The sequence below is a fragment of the Pholcus phalangioides genome, unplaced genomic scaffold (genome assembly GCF_987345545.1).
Source record: "Pholcus phalangioides strain wild (caught in Gottingen) unplaced genomic scaffold, Ppha-v1.0 ptg000029l_1, whole genome shotgun sequence".
Lineage (NCBI taxonomy): Eukaryota > Metazoa > Arthropoda > Arachnida > Araneae > Pholcidae > Pholcus > Pholcus phalangioides.
The window spans coordinates 8,025,246-8,045,306 of NW_028301619.1; the positions used below are offsets into that span (position 1 = coordinate 8,025,246).

A 20,061-nucleotide genomic window follows, 5' to 3' on the forward strand; every position below is an offset into this window, starting at 1 on the left:
TTTACGAAGCAATATTTTACCATTCTTGATCCAGGCAAATTTGAAATCGTTCATTTTTTTAAACTGACGAACGTGGAAAAACAGATTTTTCAGGTTTTTTGTGAGATGTTCGTTAATGAAGATCTTTGAATCTGGATATGCATCGTCAATCTCTTCTGCATTTAAACTTTTTTTAAGTTTCATGGCTAAATAATTAATCAGCATTATTTATGTTTCATTAAATACATTATATTCACCTAATTTTTTATATAGTTTTTGCAAAATAGCTTTCTAATTAAGCATACTGAAAGTAACTGGAGAAAACATCTTTATATATTATATGGTTAATAATATTAAGAATTTTCAAACACAAAGTAAGTCATTGAGTTGCGCAAAAAATAATTAAATTGCAAAAATTGGTTTTGTTAAAATGTAAGAAATATTTATTTATTTAAAAATACAAACTACACAGGCAAAAGCCCAGTTACAGTTTGAAAGATAAAAGCATGTGTATACAAAATAAAAGTTTAAAAATATACATCATATCAGTATTACTGCATCTTAGAAATCGGTACAATGGGGAATTTTTCAAAACATTAGATTAGGCAAAAGCCCAGTTACAGTTTGAAAGATAAAAGCATATGTATACAAAATAAAAGTTTAAAAATATACATCATATCAGTATTACTGCATCTTAGAAATCGGTACAATGGGGAATTTTTCAAAACATTAGAACGATATGGAGGAACATAAAAAAGATTACGGCATCTAAGATTGATTCGTGGGCAATAAAAAGTAATAAGGTTTAGAATATCAGGTGCATCAGTATCAAAGTGAAGAATTTTTACAAAAAACCTAGCAATACTAACACCCAAGCCTAAGTAAAACCTAGTAATATTGTTTAATTAATATAGAAATAGTGTTAATTACATTAATAAACATTTTATTTTAATTAATTATTAGAAGCTTTAATGATTTTTCAAAAATTTTATTGTTTTTAATATTAATGCTATATAAACCAAAAGAAACCAGTTGAAACCAAAAAATCTGGTTTAAACCAAAAACCAGATTTTTTTTTCGGTTTTTTTACCAATCCTGCTTTATTCTCATCTATCCATTTCACCAATTGCCTTTTGATGGTAATTTCCAAAATTTTTGAGATGTAGCTCATTAAACTCACTGGACAATAATTGGACACAGCGTCTTTACTACCCCTTTTATATATTGGAACCACCTTAGCATGCTTCCAATCCCTTGGGACATTACCCTCATGAATACTACTACTGTAAATATGTGTGACTGGCCCCAACAATTCATTGGCATATTCCGTGTGGACCCTAAGATAGATATTATCTGGACCTGGTGCTTTGCTTGCTAATACATTTTTTAGAAGATTTAGGACCTTCACATCTTCCATTTGAATATCGTTGAGGATTTTATTACTCCACGCATCACCCTTACATTGAATATTGTATTCTCTATTAAACACCAATGGGAAAAAGTCAAAAAAAAAAAGGGCCAACTGCTCCCTTACATCCATCATTGATGTACCTAGAAAATTATTTTGGGTCAGAGTCAATGTTATCTTCTAAACATACATTTTTTAGAAGATCGGACATGCCAACATTGGCTTAAAGCTTGTCAGTAGTGATCAATGTGTGTTCAGCTTCGCCATGGGGACAACATAATCATAGTACAATGAAAAAATAATCACTCAAAAATTCATTTTTTTTTTCAAATTTTTATGAAAGTTCATTAAATACATCACTTCATTGGAACCTAGAAGGCTCAGGCCACATGAGCCTCCCCCACTCTCAAAACAACTTTCTGAGGACAGAGAGTCCCTTACTAATTCATGAATATTCAATCTAATCCTAACTTGCATACACCCTTGTGGGCCGTACATATGGACGTCTAGCACCTCTAGACCGTTTTCTACATATTAGAGCTCCTATGACAAAATATTCTTTCTGACACAAGTTCCGTGAGTTGGACCATGCACTATGCTAATGAAGCCGGGTCTGGACCTACCGTGTTGAACCACTCAAAAACCTTTTTTAGCCCACAGCGTGTGCCGATTTTGATGGAAAACAGATTTTTGCAGGTTTGAGCATCAAAATAGAGTGGCGGGTTTAGATGCAGCTTTACAGATCGCATTCCTCGCACACGGACAGAACAGATCGGCTCCAAGTTTGTCTTCTCTCAAACTCTCTCATGGATGTATATACGAATTCATCAATATGGTAAAAATCAATGCAATTTTTAAAAAAAAATAAGTAAAACACCAAGAAACTCACTCTATTTTTTTTAACCAATATCCATAGTATGGGGAGTATCTCCCTTAGCTCCGTAGTTTATTGCGGTCGTTCGTATGTTGTTCGCCCTGATACCTGCATTCTTCCAGTGTAAACATATTCAAAAGTCTTTCTGCATAGCTCAAGCCTTGTGTGCCAACAGGAGCACACGTAACTTTTCTCTGCATCCCCCCACCCCACACAACCAAGTCTGCTCCCTTCTGTAGGTACGGTTTTTACTGTACAATCACTTTGATTGAATGAGGGGAAACAATCTGAATTTCATCAGAGTATTTCTTATGCTGTCATTTAGTAATGTGTCTCCTGCATTAAGTTTTTCAATTGATTGGGATAAACTTTTGGAAAGCCTTCATAAGTCATCACTTATATAACCAGCTCTCTAAAAAACACATGATGTTATCTGATGTAGGATAAGGTGCAAATTGAAATCACTGTAAAAATAATATGTTAAGTTAGCCAGTAATGCCAATCTTATTTTTGAAAAAGAAACAAACAATGGAAGCTTAAAAAAAAGAAAAAAAGATGCATGTGTTAAAAAATAACGAACAAAAATGAGATAAAGATTTAAAAGAAAAGATAAAACTCTTGTTGAATGTTGGAAGTCTGTGATAAAAAAATCAAAAGTTAAATAAAAAACAATTTATTGATTTGAATAAAACTAAGTGTTTTTTATACTCACTATTTAAAACAAAATTAGTTTGTATTTTATTTTACAATCAAAAGGATAAACTTTTATCACTACCCAAAATTATTTTAAATATGACTAGAAAAGTCAAGGAAACTTAAAAGTGAAAATGTATAAATACAGTAAATCCCCTCTTAACGGACATCCCTCTCTTATGACCAAATAATAATTTCCCGTTGTATAATAAAAGTATGTAGTTTAAATCCCTGATTAATGGTCACCCTATTTTAACGAATTTTTTGTCTCACTGGTGTATGCAAAAGAGAGGTTTTATTGTACAGCTCACGAGAGTGCAAAAAACCTCAAAAGCAGAATATGCCAAAAACTGATGTGCATCGCAGAACAATATTGGTATGAATTTTATGAAAAAAAATCTTGTGCAGAAAATAATATGGGTATTTTTACTGCATAATATTCTCAGTCAGCTAAGAATATTCTGCAATAGAATTCATTGCAGAATAATGCAAAACATTCTTTTTTAGGGACAAAACATGAGATTTCTCTACATCAACAATATGAGCTTCATTTATCACAATGATTTTCACAAATTGTTGCATGCTCCAAGAACAAAAATTGGTTTTGAAGTTTAATGGAATATCCTGAAGACCATTATTCTTTATTTTAAAATTAATTTATTAAAACTTTCAAAAATTATTTTGGTAAATTCAGAAAATATTTCAAACATCATTAATGTGAATGTGAGGTGAAATTTTTTGCTGGACAGACAAATAGGCACATGAAGCTAGAGCGCCTCTTGACTACAGGCATATTACTGTCCATATCTTTCAGCATATCAGTGCTATTCATTCTCATTGATTATGCAATTTTTATCAATTAGTTTGTGGACTAAAAGATATCTGCATGTCAAATTAAAGATCGTTTAATTACTTATTGATAACTTTTGTTGCAGAATGCAAATAGATGAATCATTATAATGCAAATGTATTATGTTTTTTTTTTCATTTCTACTTAAAGCTAGCTCAAGCTGCAAATACAGCCCCGATTGGATTGATGCTTATTCGTACAGCATTTGAGGAACTACTTTCTTCAAGAGATGATGTTAGTGGAAGTAGGAAAATGGATTTGCGTACCCTTGTCTATAACGAAGTTCCTACAGTTTCAAATATAATTTGTGGTTAGTGATTGGTTTTGATGGAGTGATTTTTCTAGCTTTCGAATTATTCAGAATTTTTTTTTTTTCAGGAATATATTGTAAGAAAAAAAAATTTTGACTGGCATCTCTTAGATGGCAAAAGTTTCATCAACTACCAGCAATCTTCACTGCAGGTGCTAATAGACAAGATGGCAATATGATCTCCTTAAAGGACCTTGAATTACTACCGTATTGTCTTCTTATCTGCCTGCATTGGCATTGAAGATTTGTTCCACAATAAGATCTGAACTCACATATCTGCACCGGGCCAGGACCATAGCTTGGGCGTCAGTTGGCCATGACTCGGCTTGTCCCCCTTCAGACCACACCGTTCTACATCTTGCCTGTGCCGTTGCTGGCTGCTAGCTAACAGAGCTGTCTCATCTGCTTCAAAATCTGTGGGGGGAGGGGAAGTGGTATTCTTACTCATGTACACACTGGTTTTTATTCAAAATCAATGGCCATTATAAAAATAATCATCTGTCCGAGCAGATGGTATCAAATTCTGATAACACCTCGAAGGAGTGTATCTCAGCTCAGTAAGAGCATATTGTACAAAACAGCATGCTCTGTGTACATAGAATTTTCTGAACCCAAAATTGGCCTCTCTGTAGATGGCAAATGGAGATAAAATCAAAAATAATTTGGGGTGTTTAGTCTACCAGGGCTTGAATCAATTTTAAAACCTCACCAGTATTCGATAATAATTTAAAGCACTCATTGCCAAAGTCCCAGTCACTTTAACACCTATATTGGATATTTAGTGCAAAGATGCTTAAATTTTTTAGGGAGTGCGGGCCACTTCATTGGTTTGAAAATATGTTGCGAGCTTCTTGAGTTATAAGGGAATGTGCCTCAAGCCTCCAAAATTATAAAGATGTTGTGCGCCACTTAAGTTAGTTTTTCTCAACCCCAGGCTGAGGCCCAAGTAGGCTGCGAGAATATATTCGTTACTTTCATTTCTTAAAACATTTCCACGAATAATTAATTGGTTTATTTCACTATTATGGGACATTAGAATTTTCAGTTTAAAAATCATGCAAGGGAAAAGATGAGAAACCTTCCTATAGTTGCAGAACAGAGACTTCCAGCTGTAAATTATAGGAATTTTGAGAATCCTTCTTCCCCTATCACACTGAAAATCATTCGTTTTCTTGCAAGGCCCCAAGGAAGGGAAATATGTTTTTGCCCAACACCACCTAGAAATAGATGCCTCCACACGCTGCTTGTGATGTCAGTAAGTAGTCCATTTTCCCTCTGAATATTCAGGGGAAAAAAATCCCTGCTCGTCAAAATCATCGTTACGCTGAAAAGAAATGATCAGGTTCAGAATTGGCAATTTCTATGCTCCACATCCAATCACTGTGCGGTATTTGTTAGTCAATCAGGAAGATTCTACTCCATAATAAGAGAAGAATCGAAATAGAATGCTGTGTTTCAAAATGTGGCAGACTCGCTAGGTAGTCCAAATGACGTTTATGGCAACCCATGCGGAGGCCTTTTATCTCTAGGAGGTGCTACTCTGCCCCCCCCCCACTCCCTCGAAACTAGTATTCTTGATTTTTTTTTTTTTTTTTTTTGCAATTTTTAGTATCTGTCATCACGAAACCCGAACAATACAGAAGGGGAAAAAATTGTTTTCCCATACTCTCTGTCCCTCTTTTCCGAAAATATCCTACTGCTTCAGGGCTCTCGGTTGACAACCAGATGACCTCGTTGTTTGCCATTATAGGCATCACAGATGAAGACAATAATGTCATGAGAAAACTTGGTATCTGTAGAATTCTATGGAGACTAGAAAAACATCTGTGCTATGCGCCAGTAATGGAGCTGCATAACGTTAAAGGGGAGTAATTGTGAGTGATTGGGGATTTCCGGGCAATAGAAAACCACTTTCAACCATCGGACTTGCTGTTTTTGGTCAATGGTAAAAACCTCTAGCAGTCCTATTATAATGATGAAGTATGTAGTCACCTGTGTGTGTTCTGAGAAATGAGTGAAGTATTTTAGATATGCGTGGCAAATTTCAGCAACTAATCAGTGAAGCACCTGCTGTATACAGAAAATATTGTGTTTTGAATTGATCATCAAGTTGCACATAAACTACTGGTGATAACGAATACTGTATTTTTTGCAAGAACGCAGTGAATTACGTAACAAGAGTTTTCGTTTCAATTTTTTTTCCAGTATCGTATTTTTCATTTGTGCAAATGATAGGTTCACAAATCAAAATGTTTCCAATTTTAGAGTAGAAAAATTGCGTGATCAAGGTTTTGAAGTTTATTAAGTTTTACACAATTTTACATAAGCATCTATCGTGAATATACCAAAACGAATGTTTTGCCCAAACTTGAACAATTTTCTATTCTTCAGCTGACTTTTTTGGTGAGTTACAATATAAACAAATTTTTTTATATTATTACTTTGGGCGCGGTAGCCCGGTCGATAAGATGCTCGCCTAAAGTACCAAAGGATGTTTAGAGGTGTCGCGAGTTCGATACCCAGCTCGTCCTTGTCAGAAAACTTTCCTGACACAGGGGTACAACAAAAAACGGCGACTTGACCGCAGCAAAAATTGCTACCGCAGGGAGTCCCCCATCGAGGGGTTAGCGCACCAACCTCTCGATGAGTATGAAAAACAAGCCTGCCGTTCGGAATCGGCAATAAATTGTAGGTCCCGGTCTAATTAGCCCTCGTGTGCAGAAAATGACCGTGGTGCGACAAAAATGATCAAATGATCAAATATTATTACTTTCTTTCTAGCTAAGAATAAATATAAAATTTGATCGTAAAATATATTTCACACTAAATTATTAGAAGTGCTAATTAATAAGTGCTGTATTGATGGCAGCACAAATAAATTTAATTACCCACTGTGAATACGAAAACTCTGTATTTTTGCAAACTATGCAAAATTATTCTGTAAAATTGAATATTAAGGCATTTTGATTGATTTGCAATCAATTAAATTTTCTATTGAAGAAAACATGAGGGGCTATACATGCCATATTTCCCGTATATATATGGGCTCAAGACCTTATGTAGGAGACGGAGTGGAGAGGCGTGGTTGTATATTTGTTAATAATTGGAGAGGGCTCAGCCCCCTCATAAAACTTATTGGGGTGCTCAAACAGCCTCAGTACCCATGTTCCGGCCCCTATGCAGTGAGGATGTTTGCTGCAGTTGCTGTTGAAATGCTTCATTTATGTTTTGACTTCTGCACATTATTAAGACAGTACCAAAAAAGAAGAAAAAGTCTTATCAGTCAGTAAGATAATAATGGATGCAATTCATAAATTCATTAAAAGTATTGTGATTAATTTATTGCAATGGTGTAAATTAATTAAAAGGGTTTTAGTTAATTTATTGAAAGGGCTTAAATTAATTGACCAATTAAAGGGTTTAATTAATCAAATAAAAGGTAATTGGTTGTTTATCAATTATCATCTTATGAACGAGTAAACTATTCCAGACCAGGTCATAGACTCATTGGAATTTGATTCACCAGGCTGCAGTTCCAAAAAGGTTGAGAACCACTGGCTTAAGTGAACAGTGAGCATGCCGCGGGTCCCTCGAGCGATCTGGAAATGTACTGAAGTAGGCTAATCTGCAAATGTACCATGATCCACTTAAGTGAACTGGATGTGCGTGCGTGTGCTGCTAGCCACTCAAGTGATTCAGAAATGTACTTGGGACCACTTCAGTGGTTTTTTGTTGCAGGCTACATCAAATGATTCTGAGGGCCACAACATTTGGCCCACAGGACATGGGTTTAGCATTTATGACTTAATATATTGCGTGATCTGATGCAAGTACTAACTTCAAGAAAAGATTCCTATATATTTTCATATAAAACTAGCTGTTACCCGTAGCTTCGCTCGTGTGGATTTAGTAATCTGAAAATTACTTGGCGATTATTCCCCTTCCCCCCCATATAACATTTGAACATCTCATGAACACCTTGGGGAATGAATTTTCAGAAATACCATCTTAGTGGTATCAACATTATAAAATATAATACTGTAGCTACATTTCATATTTATATGAATGTATTTTATATTTATATGAATGTATTTCATATTTATATGAAATGTAAATGTCGCCGCCTGGCAGTCGAGTGGTTAGGGAACTAGCTTCTCACTGTGCAGGTCTGGGTTCGAATCCCGGTTCGGGCATGGATGTTTACTAACACTAACAAATTCCCTGGATGGATCATGCTGATCCCTTGGGAATACGTGAAGATCACATTATTATTATTATTATATCTTCAGCGATTTTGGCTTAGGCCGGTAATACACTATAAAAGTTTTCTAAAATCCCTTTTATAAAACTTAAAACCTCCAACCAATCAAGCTCATAGATTACATTCGAGCAAATGCAACTGATAATCTTATCGGTTGAATTTTACAAGTTTTATAAAAGGAATTTTAAAAAACTTTTACAGTGTAATACCGGCCTTAGTGATTACTTCATATAACCTTAAAGCACCTCCCCTCCCCATTATGGGGTTGAAGTTGGAAAAATCTCTTCTCAGTGAGTCTCTACATAACAAAAATACTGACCAAATTTCATATTTAAAATCAGGTTCGACCTGATTTCTCCACATGACCTCCCCTGATTGAACGCCTTATGACCACCTTAGGGGTTGAATTTCTATAAACCACTTCTCAGTTATGCTTTAAGTCATGAAATAAAACTTCTGACCAAATTTCCTGAATGCTACCTCTGATCCCCCTTAGGGGTCGAATCTTGTAAACCCCTTCTGAAGTCATGAAGTAAAACCTCAGACAAATTTCATGAATTTGGCTTCAGCGATTTCGGCTCGGCTTGATTTCTCTATGATATCTTTGAACTTCCCGTATGACCCTCTAAGGGGTTGAATTTTGATAATCTCCTTCTTATGTAGTCTTTACGTCGTGAAATGAAATTTCTGATCAAATTTTATAACTATAGATTCAGCAGTTTCAGCTTGCCGTGATTTATCAATGTTACCTATGAAACCCCTAATACCCCTAAACCCCTTCTTAGTTGGTCTTTACGTTATGAAATAAATGAAATGAAGCTCCTGAGAAAATTTGAATATAACTTCAGTGGTTTTGGCCCTGCGAGATTTCTGTTACCTTTTTCTCTTGTCTTTACATTGTGAATTAGAAATTCTGATTAAATTTCATGACTATAGATTCAGAAGTTTTGGCTTGATGTAATTTCTCTGTTACCTATGAACCCCCTGATGACCCAGTTGGGGGTCAAATTTAGAAAAACCCGTTCTTAGTGAGTCTGCAATGACCCTGTATACGATCCAGGTTCTGATCTGGAGAATTTGGTGCATCACAGGGAAAGAGAGAGAGACAAATAATTCTAGAGAAATTTTTCTTGAGCTTTAAGTAAATTTATTAACATTTTCAGAGATGTTATTTAGGTTACAATTAAACAATGTAAACAATAAATGATTTCCCATACTGACAGTAGCAGTTTGTAAGTTAGTCCTTTTAGTCTATTTGCACACTGCTGTAATAACCAGTTGAAAAAAACAATCCTTGGTACCGATTCGCAGCGGATGGCAACAGCCTTGGTGGAAGCAGACAAGGTCATAGCTCAGAACGGGGGGGGGGGAGAAAGGGGAGGCTCTGTGAAAACTGCAGGCAAGAATCGAGATCACAATCAATGCACTGTAAGGCAGCAGATGACCAGGTCGCTGGATAGCGATCGGCATCAGGAAGAATAATGGCTGACTAGAAGTATATCACAACGATCATGCAGGGTTCGTACTGTCCTTACCAACTCCTTAAGTCCTAACTTTTCATTTTTTCTGGAAAGGCCCTTATAACTCCTTATATTTTACAGCCACTCCTGAAAAGGTCCTTATTTTTTTTTCTCTGCTTATTCTAAGAAGGTTCGTTCCTCCATTCCCCCATGTTGATGGGCATTGCCTAGAAAAATAAGAGGAAGCTTTCCAAATATAAAGAGGGAGAAAAGAGAAATAAAAATTCTTCCTTTGTAATTGGAAAGCAGGGGAGGGGATTAGAACATCCAATGGTTATGCATACCTGCCAACGTTAAGATTTTATCGTATTACCATTTTAGCAAATTAATATGATTATACGCTTTTACTTTTAAAAATATGATTTTTTACCGAATCGCTAATATTGATGTTTTCCTGCCGATGTCGCAAACTGGTCAGTGTTAGAAATTGATGGTCCCGTGATCGACATCACTATGCTTTCCACAGAACCAATAGACAAAAATTCCCCCTCATCCCACGGTGAGAAAAAGTGGAACACCGCTGTAAATTTTTGCGATAGTTTAACTGATGCTGCTTATGCGCCAGAACAATGTCTGGAGCCGCCTCAGACTTTATTATGCTGTATACCGAGTGGCGCCTCAATCCCTTAGCATCCGTTTGATCGATCAATATTTTTCCGAAATTTGCATGTCTTCCTAACACTTTGCTTTCATAAATTATATAGCATTTTTTTTTTAAAATTCAGTTCAAATTTTCTAAATGAACTTGTGCCAAAAATGGAGTTTATAATTCATTTATGGTAGATTTACAATAATAGACCATTATTTTCAGATATTTGAGGATTGTCAAAATTTTTTTATGTCTTAAATTTATAAAATTTTTTGTTGAGTTATTCAGGGTCGGGAATTTTTAGGATTTCCGAAAATTTCCGATAAAAAATGATATTGCACTATGCACTTGATATACAGCCAAACCTCTCTATCTTGAAACTGACGGGACAAAAAAAAATTTTGAGAAAGAGTTTTTCTGGTAAGAAAGGAAAAACATGCCAAAAATTGAGAAAAATTTGATTGATAAAAACTAAAAATATTACTGAACTATATTTTACTACATACTAATGACATTTGTTACACAATCAGTTACACATTCAATGTTCAGTCACATTGTATGCAAATACACTGAAATGCATTCAAATTTCTTTTTTGCTGAATTCAATCTTATTTTACATACTTTATTTAAAATAATCCGTAAGCTTATATTGATGCATATTTTTGCTCTTAGAGACTTCAAAATTTCATCTATATTAGCAAGAGCTACAAATATATTTCGGGCCCAATCTTCTCAGTTTACTCCAGAAAATGCCTCAGCATTTTTGTAGAATGTTCGATAGTTTTCACTGTTAATTTTCCTAGTTCCTCTAAATCAGCTATTCTCAACCTTTTTGACTTGTGAAGCCCTTTTTAGTAAAAAAAATTCTATGGGGGAGCCCTGGAGGCCAATTTTTTAATTATTCATTGAAGTTACTGATTTATTTTTACTATTTAAAAATCTTTATAATTTTTTTTAATTTTACTTTTCTCAAGCTGCCGTGGAGCCCCAAGGGCTCCATGGTGCACCGGTTGAGAACTGCTGCTCTAAATCATCTTCTACTCTATTTTTGTCACCTGGTGGCTGGACACATTTCAGTTTCAGTCACGGTGCTGCAAGTTTGTAGTGAACTTGGTCCATTTCCAAAAGATCAAAAAATGAATGAAATTTCTAGTTTCAAGTGTGTTTTAGTAGTGTCCCAATGTTTTGAAATTCTGATGAACCACATCAGATCTGATCCTTCATCACTGAGATGACTGGTTCCAAACCTGCAGCTTTCTTGAAGTTAATTTGAATTGTCTGTTGGCAAATTTGCATAACAGAACAATGACATTGAATTTTATAAAAATTTTGTAATATCAATTTGGCAACAATAATCAAAACAGCAACATGATCAAGATCGCACATTTTTTCCACTTTGTGAACAATGAGAATATCACAGATTTTAATCAACCGTGCATATACTCAAATAAGGTGATGACTAAAATAGTACTCTTTCCCATTGGGGGTCTATGATTAATGTTACAAGTTTTTACGTTATGAAACAAAACTATGACATTATATATACAGATGTCCACTACAGCTCGTCAGATACCCGGAATTTTGGAAAAGGACACATAAAAATTTGGTTCACGTGTCCTGCAGGACAGGTTTTTCTTAGTTCCAAGAAGGAAAAAAGTAGAGAGAAAAACCTGAACCCCCTTTCCTTTTTAACATCTTTCATGAATGCACAACCTTGAAAAAGTGGTTTTATACCGTGCTGTATTGACATACACACGGGTTGCTGGAGAATAAGATGATAGTTATCTAGTTGCTTTCCTGAATGAGGGGCAGTGAACAGAATTTTAAAATTTCAGAGTTTCTATTCCCTGAGGGTTTCCCCCCTCCGGTTATGGTACTTTTGTAGCTGTCTACCGGCATTCAAAGGCAGCATCTGCATGCCGTAAATTTGCCTTGTTCCTATAAGATTGCAAATGCACATTTTTTGAAAAATCGAAGGATTTGGAACACTCGTTCATATTATAAAACATTTTCAGAGAGATCGTTTAGAAGAAGAAAAAACACACACACACACAAATCTGTAAAACTCTACCTTGAATATACAGGTTTGTTATCTAGCTGCTATGTGTTAGTCACCATTTTGCATCACAAAAATCACGGTGTGTACTGAGAATCAACTTTTGGAGGGGCAAAAGGATTTCTTCCACAGAAATTGTGGGTCACTAATTAAGTATTTTAAATTAACATAAAGTATAAGAATGTGGTTTTTTTTCCAAATAATTTTTTAAATTCTTCTTGGAGGGGCACGGCCCCCAGATTTTCTCTTAGGTGAAAATCCGGGTTTGCAGCCTTTGATTGCACAGTGGTTATCGGCTAAAAATATGGTTTTCCAAGGTTTTACGATTTTGAGTTGGCTATTTCTTTGGAAAAAACTGATTGCTGTGACAATCACACAGACCTACAACACAAATATGTATACATTAAATTTTGAATTCGTGCATTACCAATTTGGGAATAGATGCAGGGCCGCAACTAGGGGAGCAGGTATGTATAGTGCCCCAGGCTTTAGACTTTATAATTCACCTTTATAACTGCTTCTACATTTCACAGGGCGCTAAAATGTGTGCTTGTCCCTTTTGAGAAACTATCTAGTAGTGGCCCTAGATAAATAGCACCACTTACTGAAGACAAAACACACCAAATTGTAGGCACAAACGCACATAAGCACACTGTTGAGTTTCACCAACACAAATCTGACATAGCTCCTATATTCAGGTGTGAAAATATGCGGCAGTTGAATGGCAACAGATCAGAGTGGTGGACCATCAGGAAGGGAAAATAAAATCATTCTACCAGGAAATCTCTTTACAAGGGTTTATATGACTAGGGAATCAGAGAAGATGAGTGTCTGAGAGAGAGTCTCATTTGCTTTAAATTTAATGACAAGATATTATATTGACAGAGCTAAGGTTTTTATAACAAAATGGAAAATCAATTAGAAGGGAATTTACACATTTTTAGAAATAAATTTATTTGATTCATAGAGATATTTCCTCCTACCCAGAACATGGCTCACCGCTCTGTCTCTACGAAGAGACAGAAGCAGGTGATCAGAGACCTGGGGCATGCTGGAAATAATTCATAGAGATACCAGTGAATTATGGAGGGGAGGCCGTACTTTTGAGATAATTTTTTTCGATAGGGACCCACTTTCACTTAAAAGGACCCAGATTTTTATAACAACCTGGGTCCCGATACCCAGGTAAATACGAGTAGAGCGACATCTCTTTTTAGATTTCGCTTTTAGAGAAAAGTTAAAAAAATTGAACTGTTTTCTATATATTTAGTGTATGTTCAAACCAAAACAATGATTCATTTATAGAGCATTGGAAATTAAACGCAATTCGTTTTTCAAGTTTGTATTATTAACAGAAATTCCTCTAACAAAATTTCGTTATATGCAATGAAACTTATCTTTTGCCATCAAAGTTGTGAAAATGTTTTTCCCATATATTTTCCTTGCATTCTGCCAGAGCCATCCTTACCAGGCATTGCGCCAGGCATGTCTCAACAATTTTGGGGCACAAAAAATGTTCAGGACACCCCCCCCCTTGCCCCGATTTTATATATTTTGTGGGGAAGGGGAAATCGGCATACAGAATATATATGAACGCTGAGAAATATCCATACAAAAAAATAAACACAATTAAATTTTTTAATTTACACAAATCTCTGGAGGTAATTTTAAATTTCTATGTCAGAAACTTTCTGAAACTGATGAAAAATTTAGAATAAATAAAATAAAAATAATTTTGGAATTGTGTGTGTGTGAAAATTTAGAATTAACAGAAGAAATATTTCCTGAATATTATTGAAAATTCCGGAACTAATGAACATAATTCCGGAATTAATGAAATTAATAATTCCACAATTCATGAAAATTGAGAATCAAGATTAAACAAATGAGCTTTTATAAAAAATATGCAATATATATCTGCTCTCTCTCTCTCTCTCTCTCTCTCTAGTGCCGGCTCTGTCAAAATATAAACTAAACTAATTCATTGTTTACTAATTGTGCAATTCATTTACAGAGTGACTTACACTCGGCAGACACACATGTCGGGCAGAGTGCAGATATGTGTTCAAGCCTTTAGTGAGTGTAACAACTGTCATCAGGGCAACTAGAATACTGTGTAGTAGCACAAATAATAGGCCTAATAGTTCTAAAATGGAAGATGGTTTATCCTTTGGAGGGATGACAGGACTTCAGAAGTAGCAATAGACTTCCTAATCAACATAAGTTATTTATTACATTTAACTTATCAGAAGGTTAAAGATTCAGAACCAAGTTATATTATTAATTTGCGTGAACTATTCAATAAGGGTTATACATATGAATGAATGCAATGTACAATAAAATTTGGTAGTATTTATAGATCTATAATGACGTATGTTTCATGGTTATGGTTAAATTCAGTTAAAGTTCTGTTTATCATACCTTTAAAATTTACTGTTATCACCTTGAATCAAACTGATGTTTTATTTATGAAGTTGCATGCCATTCCCAAAGTTTGTTAACTACAAAGTGTAATTTAAGAGTTTTAACTTGGTGTTATTTTTTTTTTATTGCTAAATACTACAATAAAAGTCTGTTATAACAACTCATAATTGCAGAAAAAATTGTTTATAACTGACTTTTCATTATTAGCCAATTTAATTTTTTTCCCTGTCAGGTAATGATAAATTTTTAAACATTCTCTTGTTTTCCTTTAATTCTTCATTTTTAAATCATTTTGTTCTGATATTAGCAAATGAAAAAAATTCTCCGATTGTAAAACTGATTTTTTTGGAAATGATTTTAAACTGTAAATTTACAGTTCAAATAAACCCTGGCAGTGAGAGATGATCATCAGATATGTCAGTCATTGGAAATAACAAAAGTCTAAAGCCATGTGTCCTGTGTGTGTATTGGTAAAGTAAAAAAATAGAAGAGAAGTAATTATACCGCCCAAATTAAATTACCATTCACATAAAAACACTGTAATTACCAGTTAACATGGGAATAAGACGCCATGAAAATTGGGGTATACCAGCTTTTTGAATGTTTGAATCTGGTCCATTCCTGTCGTGCCAGGAAAAGCACGGTAAATTCAGAATCACATGATACATTGAGAAGTTCTGGTTTCCTTCGCTGAAACAACTGAAGAGTTAGTTGATTAAAAATTTAGAGAAAGATATCTATTCAATAAATAAAAGAATTCGGAATCTTTGAATTAGGCTAAATGCTAACAAAACTAAATGGGGTTTTTTCAACTTAAAAAGCTCAAATACACAGACTGATTTAATGCAATTTCATGAATGTAATGACTACCCTTCTAACACTATATGTAACTGTTTATACAGGGTGATTATAAAACAACTATCCCGACATATGGGCCCCTAACTATCATACCATTCACAGAAACTGAATGAAATTTTGGCATAAGGTATTTTGATGTATGTGCTCGAGAATGATATGGAAAACAACAGTGTCACTCTAACAGTTACGGTTACAGTGAGAAAATTTCGAAAATATCAAATGGCAACACCAAGTTTTTTGTATTGAAATGTGATCTCCATTGTGAAAAACCCTAAATAGCGTTCGAACAGCAACTGTAGCATGAAATCACCGGCGGTAGATAGGCTGACAACTTCTGATAGGCTGAAAAGTGAGGACAACCAATAAGGACAGAGAAGCAGCATAAAATAAAGCATTTTATTGTGTTTCACAAATTTTCCACATGACCTTGTGGAGGACTAATCAGGCTGGGATCTCAGCCGAAGAAACGGTGTGACGAATGAAACAAAAATTAATGCTCTGGTGCACAGCAAAGTCCTTTTTACTTTTTCCTTGCCTAGCTCCGGGGATTTTCGCGCTACAGGTGCCATTCCAACGCTATTTAGTGTTTTTCAGTATGGACATCGCATTCCAATACAAAAAACTTGGTTTTGCCATTTGATATTTTCGAAATTTTCTCACTGTAACCGTAACTGTTAGAGTGACACTGTTGTTTTCCATACCATTCTTGAGCACATACCTCAAAATACCTTATGCCAAAATTTCATTCAGTTTCTGTGAATGGTATGATGGTTAGGGGCCCATATGTCGGGATAGTTTTTTTATAATCACCCCGTACATTGAAAGAGTACTGTATTACAAATATCTTGTAATTGTTATTTCAGCTAATTTAAAATGGAAAGATCATAGTGATCAAATTGTCAATAAATTATGAGCAATTACAGATATGTTGTATAAATTAAAGACTATCATCTCACACCAAAGTTTGAAAGAAGTGTGTTCCCACATATTTTATATGGATTAGAGAAGTTTGTGGTAAGGGGGGGAAACATAAAAATTCAATCTACTATAAATCATCTTTATGACTGTTTTTGATGTGACATTATACAAACCAACAGTTCTTCACATAATAGATTATCATTAATCCAATTTAATATATGTCAACTTTATTTGTATAAATTTTACTATTTATGTATAAGATTCCAGATTGGTACCCCAGAGTGAATATACAAAGAAGCACTATGAGATCACATCTATATCCATACCATTACCTAAAAAACAATTAAAAAAAAAAATGTTTTCTTGCTCCAAAAATGTGTAGAGAATTTGATGATATTAGACAGCTGCAATCATAGTTTTTTGTTTAAGAAGACTAAAATATTGCACACCCGAAATAACAGATATTGAGCGGTTCATTTCAATCGATGGTTAATGAATTTGTAAATTTTAAGGAGTAAAATTTGTATATATGTTTGTTGTAGGAAAATATATCTAATGTAACGCATCAGACTATAGTATAACATTTGAAAGCAATATATTTGGTGTCAATTGCCTGCAGCTATTGTAGTAGAATATACCTTTGCATGTTGCCAAGAAATTTTCTGTGTAATTCATTAGTACGACCCATGGAAGATATCCCTTTGGGTTGAAAAGTGTGTTCATAATTTTTGTCTTTTTTTTTTCATTGCGCTGTTTGTTCAAAAAAAAAAAAAGTTTCCAGATCACGCTTGGAGCCCTAAAGCAGAATATTCTGAGATCTGAGAAGTATGTAGCGTAACAAATACAAATGCAAGATCACAAGAGGCAAAATGCCCAATGAGGTGGATGAAAAAAGATGCCTATACTGTATAACGACTATGGATGTCATGTATTTCTAAAATACAGCAACCTAATTAAAAATTCAATTACAAAAACTATAAGCAATATGTATAGGCCTACATGATAAAATATTATACAATGCCCAAGAAATGTATTTATGGTTGTCTTATTCTAAGTATGGATAGCTTGTCAATTTACCCCAACATGTTTATCTTATTGCTTTTTAAACACGTCAATTGTGTTGGAGTAGCTTACCCCTGGGAGTAGTAAATTCTATTTATTAACAACCCTATTAACTACCCTGTGATGGTGAATCAATAAATCATGGTCCATCCTATCCACACCATTGAAAATTTTGAACACTTTGATCATATCTCCCCATGTGAACATATTCAAAAAATGAAGTGTCTCTTTATAGCTCAAGCCGCTTGTGCCAACAAAGGCATGCATAGCTCTTCTCTACACCCCTTCAACCAAGTCAATGTCCCCTGTAGGTATGGTCTCCAAACCCTTACAGCATACTCCAGTACAGGATGAACTAAGCCTCGGAAAAGCGGAATAATGACTTTAGGAGAATGTGAAGACACCTTTTTAAAAATAAAACTGAGCATTCTATATTCATTTTTTTTTACCACCACTGAACAAGGTTCAGAAAACCTAAGCTGCTCTTCAATGACAATTCTCAAATTGGTCATCCTAGTTGCATCTGGGATAGTGACACCATTCAACTCGCAAGAGAAACATGGTTGTTCGAAAATCAAAATGAGTGACCAGAACTCCTCAGTAAGAGGAGTAATTCTGTATATTTGTGCATCGTTTCAGCATACCACCGCTGTTTAAAAGGGACCATTCCCAGCATCCCTTGTTTCACTGTTGAATCAGGATGTGATCTTCTGCTCTGGAAAACTAAGACATAATGACAGACAACTGCCATTTGCATAACACTGCAGAATAAAAATACAACTATGACATGAAATTGGGCAATACTGAAATACAACGAAACCTTAAGTCGTCACCCTAATAAGTCATCACTCCAGTAAGTTGTCATTTTTCTTCAGGTTTGTGCAGCTTTCATAGACAGTGTTATTAAACTCTTATTTTCTTGTCACCGTGAAAAAGTGAGGTAAAGGAACAGATAATTTCTATGGCTTCCTTTAAAATGATAGCTTGTTAACAACATTGCCATATGCTTAAGTCACCATAAAAGCCTTATGTTCCAAAATGGAACAGTTCGCGTAACAAAAGTTACGCTGGGGAAGTTAATTTGCTGACTAAAATTGTTGAAACATCAGGGACTGCTTGAGCTAGACCTGATTTTTGCATGGGCTTCAAATTTGAACAAATTATATTTGTTGAAGAACCAGGCATTTTTTTTCCAAAGTTGAGCTCTTTTAATGTGTGCTTTTTCCTACCCCGGGCCCTCCACACTTGCTTTTTTTTATCCTTGCTTTATATACACGGAAGAGCCAAAAAAACTGGTACACCTGCCTGATATAGTGTAGGGTCCCCCACGAGCCCTCAGAAGTGCCGCAACACGACGTGGCATGGACTTGACTAATGTCTGAAGTAGTGCTGGATGTAATTGACACCATGAATCCTGCAGGGCTGTCCATAAATCCGTAGGAGTAAGAGGGGGTGGAGATCTCTTCTGAACAGCACGTTGCAAGGCATCCCAGGTATGTTCAATAATGTTCATGTCTGGGGATTTTGGTGGCCAGCGGAAGTGTCTAAAGTCCGAAGAGTTTTCCTGGAGTCACTTTGTAGCAATTCTGGACGTGTGGGGTGTCGCATTGTCTTGCTGAAATTGTCCAAGTCCGCCGGAATGCACAATGGACATGAATGGGTGCAGGTGATCAGACAGGATGCTTACGTACCTGTCACCTATCAGGGGTCCCATATCACGCCAACTGCACACGCCCCATACCATCACAGAACCTCCACCAGCTTGAACAGTCCTCTGTTGACATGTAGGGTGTTTCCAGTCCTCAACAATCCAATGTCTGTGTTGTCGGGCCCAGGCAAGGCGTAAAGCTTTGTGTCGTGCAGTCATCAAGGGTACACGAGTGGGCCTTCGGCTCCGAAAGCCCATATCGATGATGTTTCGGTGAGACATTTGGTGTCTGACATTTTTGCTATCATAGAAGCAAAGGAGGTTAGTTACACACGACTTCACCTTCCTGAACCCATGCTGATTATTTGACAATACACTATTTTTGTCTAGCCATTTCACCAATTCCTTTTTTGATAATTTCCAAAATTTTCGAGAGGGAGCTCGTCAAACTCACTGGAAGATAATTAGGCACAGCCTCTCTACTACCCCTTTTAAATATCGGAACAGCATTAGCAAGCTTCCAATCCCTTGGGACGATACCCTCAGCAACACTACTGTAAATCTGCTCAACTGGTCCCAACAATTCATTAGCACATTCCCTGAGGATCCTA

General features: G+C 35.4%; 1 protein-coding gene across 1 annotated transcript in view; it reads left to right on the forward strand.

Annotated features, from left to right (window-relative positions):
* Window positions 1–20,061, forward strand: part of ebo (exportin ellipsoid body open) — a 295,439-nt gene that overhangs the window by 65,335 nt on the left and 210,043 nt on the right. The window contains exon 5 of the mRNA XM_089252540.1: window positions 3,955–4,114. Coding sequence (XP_089108666.1) covers window positions 3,955–4,114 — 160 coding nt within the window. The remainder of the gene's footprint in view (window positions 1–3,954; window positions 4,115–20,061) is intronic.